Raw genomic sequence first — 6,312 nt, 5'->3', positions numbered from 1 at the left:
GAATATCGGCTAAATCATAGCCATACTCACCATCAATTTCCTCATCATAGCCCTCTCTGCCGTGGATTTCTGGGATGTCCACTAAAAGGAAGAAGACAACACACCAAGTCATAACATGTCCCGTCATCATGGTTCAACGGCAGAGATGCAACCGTCTTAAGGCTGACTCCTCAGGATGGTGGAAAGGCAGAGAACCATCCATTAAGTATTAAAATGTTAATATTTTAACATATACACCACCAGAGCAGTTCCCCTTCAAGGGACTGGGTTTTATTTCCAACAACAACCAGAAGGACAGACATCATCAGAAAGGTCCGGTCTTTAGGGTGATGGTGTGTCTTTATAATGACGGTCATTCACCGCCAGTTGGCTTTTATCTAAGGCATTTCAACAACACTGCGGCCCAGCTCCAGCTGCCAGGACTATGCCCCGCACCACCGTAGCGCATGTCACCTCCTCCGCTTGCATCTAAGTGGACGACACCAAGCACAGAGCCTTTTTCCTCTGGGTTTCAAGGAAATGCTGCAGTGATTTACCGACATCACATTCCATCATTACATGCTTTCATGTGATGGGAGAACAGGAAAACTCCACACGGCCTGTCCTCCTCCGCTTGTCTGCGCGAATATCCCTGGCCTCTCTTCTCCAGTCTATTTTTCCTGTTGGCTCTCTTCGAGGGTTAGACTAGATCAACACGGGCATCCGATGGGACTAGGCCAGGCTTGAATGGAGCTAATAAGTTAATTTACACGGGATGTTTCCCAGTATCACCTCTTTCTGCTTCTTTTTTTATGATAATTTTTGGGGATAATACAGGTCTTTCTAGTCACAACGCTTGCTGTCCATCTTAGAGAAATCAGCGCCAATGGATATTACCTGTCTAGATGGGCGGAATATTAAAAAAAATGTGCTGAATGAACAAGACCTTATCATTCCTCCCTCTCTCCCAAACTAATTACGGCAGTCTGCGCATCCAGCTCAAGATGGCCCCGGGGAAGGCACGGCACCCTTCATGAGGTTTGCTCAACCCAAGGTCAGGTGAATGTAACTGAGTTTTAGCCGAATGAATGGATATCCTAAAAGCAAGACTTAAAGCTACAAGCCCAAACAGCTCAAAGATCAGACTGGAGGAAGGACCTCAACGTTGTGCTCAGGGAACTCCACACAGGGAAAGACCTGCTGGACTAGCACTGCCACCATGCTGCCACCCATCACCGCCACCACCCAACTGAATTCAGTCATTTCCTTGAGGCGGTGGTTTGAATCATGTGGGAAGTCTTCCTCATTCCTGGCCAAAGCTCTGAGGCATATTTTGATCCCCTCAGTTGCTATAAAGGTTTTACACAAAATCATGTGCCAAGACCTCATTTGGAAGGACCTTGGCCCTGCTGATGCTATGCCACGTGGCACCATTCCTCCATAAATCCAGTCTGTTCCCGGCATGTTTATAGCCCAGCAACTGCCACCTTCAAGGCACGCCACCTTCCCGGCATCCACCCATGGCTTGTTACTGTCCAGGCCCCTGCAAAGCAGGCTGTGTTTGGAAGGAAGATTGAGCATGAATCAACCGAGGCAGTGCTGTCTGCCATAGGGATCAAATCAAGGTGGTAAAAGCTTTTCTTTTGCCTTATTATTTTTTTAGGGGTGGGGGTGGGGATGGAGATGAATGTGGAAGACAACTGTCACACTTTCAGTAAGTCATCATTTTGATGGGATGCTTATATGCCTTAACACCTCCATGGTTACAAGATGCAGAGCACTGGGTAGGAGTATATGACTCAGCAGAGGAGGAGCGCTGTGCAGCTCCTGCCAATGGTTTTGGGCCATATTCTGGTCTTGCTTTTAGGGATTTGTCCCTTGGCAAGGATGTGACGAATTCTTGGAGACTGGAGCACCATCCTGTTCCCCCTCATACTCTCAGGGAGGAACTCTTAGGACTATTGATCATGGGCTGGAAGAGGGTGGACGTGGCATTGATTGTAGAGGAAGGAGAACAGAATGGCCAGGATTCTGAGAACATTTGTCTGAGGGAGGTCCCAGCCTCCAGTCCCTGGGGCTTCTGTTATTGTGGTTTTATCTGGAGGCAGAGAACCGGGCAGGTGAGCGCGCCAGAACGGGTCCAGTTTTTAGATTCTATGCAATCAACTGCCCCAGATGTGGCTGAGATTCCCACACCTGGCAAACCAAAGGCTCCTTCAGGTGAAAAACATTTCCGTGGCCGGCCATGGCTTTTCATAATGATTCCTGCTCCTAGGAGTTTGGGTGAGTGGGAAGAGGGTCAAAAAAAGGATAAATCCATCAACATTCCCCAAAGTACATCTGTTCACCAAGCCTTAAAGGGAAATGGCACGCGGGGGAAAACACAGAACAAAAGTAACATTTGCACAAAGAGCCATTAGCTTTGATAGTGAGTTTCTCTAGTCCCCTTGATAATATTCCCGATATCTGTGCTTGATTCGGAGCTTTCTCTGCCAAAAGCCTTTTAACCCTCTACAAGCCATAGCCCTTTCTCCTTTCCTGTGGAGTCCTGTAGACACACCTTGTTTATTGGGATGGTGGCAAGAAGAGTCTGGTTCTCCTTTGGTCCCTGTCGTTCTAGCCAAGACAAGACAAGGGGTGAGGGGAGCTGCCAAGAAGAACTCCAGGCAGAGAAGGGGTGAGGAGGGAGAAGTGGTTAGTGGGAGAGCTAAAGGTGGGAAGTAGAGGTAGCATCTTCCTGGGAAGGGGCAATGGCACCCCAGGATGGCAGACTCAGGTGGGGAAGGAGGGAAGACAGCAGAAAAATGGGAACATGGACTAGAACTACTGTTGTTATTTCCTTTGATGGAGAGCAATGTGGGGAAGACTGCCTGGGAGGCTGTGTGAGTGGATGGGTGTGTTCGTGAGAGTGAGATGGAGGGGGCAGAGGGGAACAGGCCATGCCTCCAGGAGAACACAGCAGGAGTGGCTCTGACCACCCACAAGGACTTCCACCTTCAACCTTTGAGTACACAAGACCCGGCCTCCCTCGGGGGCCCCTGTGTGGACTCCATCTCAGGTCAGTTGGACACCCAAGCTTGCAGCCTGACTCTCAACATTGTCATGGGGCCAGAGGAGCTCGTCAAGTCTGGCCACAAGTCCTTTTCTTGTGAGCAGGATACTGCAGCCACCACTGTAGCAGGATGACTGCCCCATTCCAACAGAAGAGAGGGTCTGCCTTGCCTTGGTGGCTAGCTGGCTGGCTGGACACTCCCTGGTTGATGGTCGGCCTCACTACTCTGCCATTTTGTTGAGAACTCATGGTGGCTGGTTGAGAATGTGAAAATAATGGTCATTAAAATCGAGGGGCCTTTCATTTTCCTATGGTAAGAGAAAGTTAATATACATTAGTCTTCAAAGGGCAGTCTTAAGTTATCAACCAACCAACCAGTCAGTCAACCAACCAGCTAGCCAGCCAAACAACCAAGTCAGCCATCTTTTAGAAGAGGCTTTAGTAGGTGCCCAGGAATTATGCTGCAGACTTTGGGAAATAAAGATATCGGGGATCAGGTCTCTACCATCAAGGGCTTTCCAGTTGCATGGGGAGTAAAGGTTCATTCATGTTAAAATCACTTAAGAGAAACCAGGGAATTGTGGTGGGGATTCCAATGGCCGGAAGGAAAATCTGGGAGATGAATGCTTGGGAATTGAGGGTTCTGCAAGGTGAGGGTTGGGAGAGCCTCTTAGCCTTTCCTCCTTTGTTTGGTCGGAATGGTTTCGAGTGTGGCAGCTGAGCTTTGTCACCCTGCACAGGTCTTTCGGGTTTGGGGTTTGGATTCCTTTTTATTGGGCCCACCACGCAACTCAAAGGGATTGCCTGCCCTGAGCACAGATCTTCCCCCTGTCTTTCCTTAGGTGTCAGGTCTCTTTGGCAGCCACTGCAGACAAAGTAATAGGAGGAATCCTTAAACGGATGGGTACCTGGAAGGGAGGTGAACAGAGTGTGACCAAGAAGCTGTGGCTTAAAACAAAACCAAATAAACTCGACAAAACCTGGTCTTTTTCATATGGAGGTACACATCTCCAGGTGAAAAGCCCCATTGCTTCCCCGGTGCTCTTTCTCTTGGCACCATCAAGGGGTGGGTTAGGCACATGGTGGAGAACGAGGCAAGTTTCTCCCCATTTCCCATCATCCTGGTGTTTTCGCATGAGCCAACCAGTTATCTCAAACCTCCACTGGACCAGTCCTTTCTTGAGAGCCAAGTACTTTTGGGTGTGCTTGTATGTCAACAGCAACATTACCGCACAATGCACCCAAATGAAGCGCAGTGCCCCCAGGGGTCTGGAGCACTGTCTGCTGTTCTAAGACCACACCGCCAGTAGCACTTCCCACCTGTAGCCCAGCCGGGAAATCCCCCTTGGATTTCCCAGAGTGTGTTCTGTCTCAGGAGGCTGTGCTGTGCGCTCTCTCACAGTTCTCCTCATTCATTCTTCCTCCTCGCTCTCCTCTCTCTTTCTCTCTCTCTCCCCACAGCCTGCCTCTCTGTCACATACATACACATACATGTATACATTCTCTATCTTTGCCTTCTCCCTTGTTTTTCCCCCTCCTAAACCAAGTCTCTGGAGTTCAGACTTCATCCTGAGTGTGCTTTTCTGTCATTCCTTGCTGCCCTTTCCCCACGTCCACTGAGCACATGGCCTTGACATTGTTCCGCTGACTTTCTGCACTGCAAAGGGAGCGTCACAGGATGCTTGCCCCAACCCACGGGCTACCTTTTGATCCATGACTGAAGACACAGGTCATTTCAAGACATTGGCTTGCATCAGGGGCTTTGACGAGCCCCTTCTACACCACCTCTGAGCAGTAGGATCGGAGGCCTGGTTGGAGTAGACAGCAGACAGGTTTGGCGTGAAGATGAACAGACAAGATACGTAGAGGATATCCACTTCCCTCTGAAGGGGACCAATATAGGTTGAGCAGTGCTGAGAGTAGCATCCTTGGGTGCCACAAAAGGCTCAGCACTTGTGACTAATGGAAAGGGTAGCAGTTTAAATCCACCCAGAGGTGCCTCAGAAAAAAGGCTTGGTGATCTGCTTCTGAAAGAACATTAGCATTGGAAACACCCTGGAGTGAGTATCGTTCAGTTCTGAACACGAGGTTGTGAGGTATTGGAATGGACTCAATGGCTCCTGGTTGGGTTGGGTTGGGCATGGGTGCCCATTTCTCATGTGGGTTGTGCCCCTCATCCTAACTGTAAGAGCTTGGACAAATCATTGACCCTCCCTGAGCGGTGACGCCGAGGGCTGCCGTCTGCAAGGGCAGCAGCTTGAAGTCAGCAGAGGCTCCTCAGGAGAAAGACGGGCCTTTCTGCTCCTGTAAAGAGTGACCGTCTTGGGAGCTCAGAGGGGCAGTTTTATCTCCCCTGTGCTCTAGGGTCCCTGTGAGGCATGGACTCTACGGCAGGGAGTGAGTCAGGCTCAGTTGGGACCTTCGTCATAATGTAACATCTGAAGTTCTCTCGGCTGAAAAATTCTAGTCTTTATGGAAAGCAAAAGCTCTCTGATAAGGACCTTCGAAAAGGCGGCCAGGGGGAGGTGAACGCAGGGACTCAATTTGAGAGGGTGCCGTGGCCCCACTTGGCTTACTGCCTCCTTCCTCACCCCAGGTCTGTGCTGGTCCAGAGGAGGCAGCTCCTGGAAGTCCTCCATCTTCATGTGGGCATGGAAAGAGAAGTCCACTGAGAAAGGCGAGTGAAGGGAAAATGATGAGGCTCCCTGTGCGATCCCTGCCCACCTTGTTTAGGAACCAGCCCGTGACCTGCTAATAGAGGAACTGGAAGAGTGGCTAGCTTGTGCCTTAAATTTTAAGCGTCCACCTCTATTTAGGTAGAGTGGATTAAACCTCCTGAACACCCTGTCTTAATATGTCCACTGAATCCGTCCAGTTCAACCAGCTGTTAAAGCAAGGAGCTAAGGCCCTCTTACACGGAAAAATCATGGCCATCCTTCATTTGTGCAGGTACCAGCTATCAGCACTTCTATTTTAGAGGTGAGGGAACTGAGGAAGGAAGGTTAACAAAAATTCAGCAAGTCACTGAACACTTGAACAATAGAACCAAGCGTAAACCACACATTTCAACACCTCTTCAGGGGCAAGGGCTGTGCTTTATTTGAGAAAAGGTTTTGGTCCCTTGGAGCCTTTGTTGAATTTGATCCCAAGTCCCTAAGCCCCTGAGGCAGCTACATCGTGAGATCCTTCAGCTGGGAGGAGCCTTCAGAAAATTCCCCCAGCCATTTTGTTTGATCCCAGCAGGAACTATGGCATCGAGACCCAAATAAATGAGGAATAAC

The 6,312-nt window shown here is 49.6% G+C and overlaps 1 protein-coding gene across 1 annotated transcript in view; it reads right to left on the bottom strand.

Moving 5' to 3' along the window:
* NRP2 (neuropilin 2) overlaps positions 1 to 6,312 on the bottom strand; it is a 129,797-nt gene that overhangs the window by 3,291 nt on the left and 120,194 nt on the right. The window contains exon 16 of the mRNA XM_004701554.3: positions 31 to 81. Coding sequence (XP_004701611.1) covers positions 31 to 81 — 51 coding nt within the window. The remainder of the gene's footprint in view (positions 1 to 30; positions 82 to 6,312) is intronic.

Source organism: Echinops telfairi, unplaced genomic scaffold, assembly GCF_000313985.2.
Source record: "Echinops telfairi isolate 266 unplaced genomic scaffold, ASM31398v2 ScPeMD7_3;HRSCAF=10, whole genome shotgun sequence".
NCBI classification, from domain to species: domain Eukaryota; kingdom Metazoa; phylum Chordata; class Mammalia; order Afrosoricida; family Tenrecidae; genus Echinops; species Echinops telfairi.
Note: the sequence above shows the minus strand (reverse complement) of the source record. Positions and strands in the feature narration are given on the sequence as shown.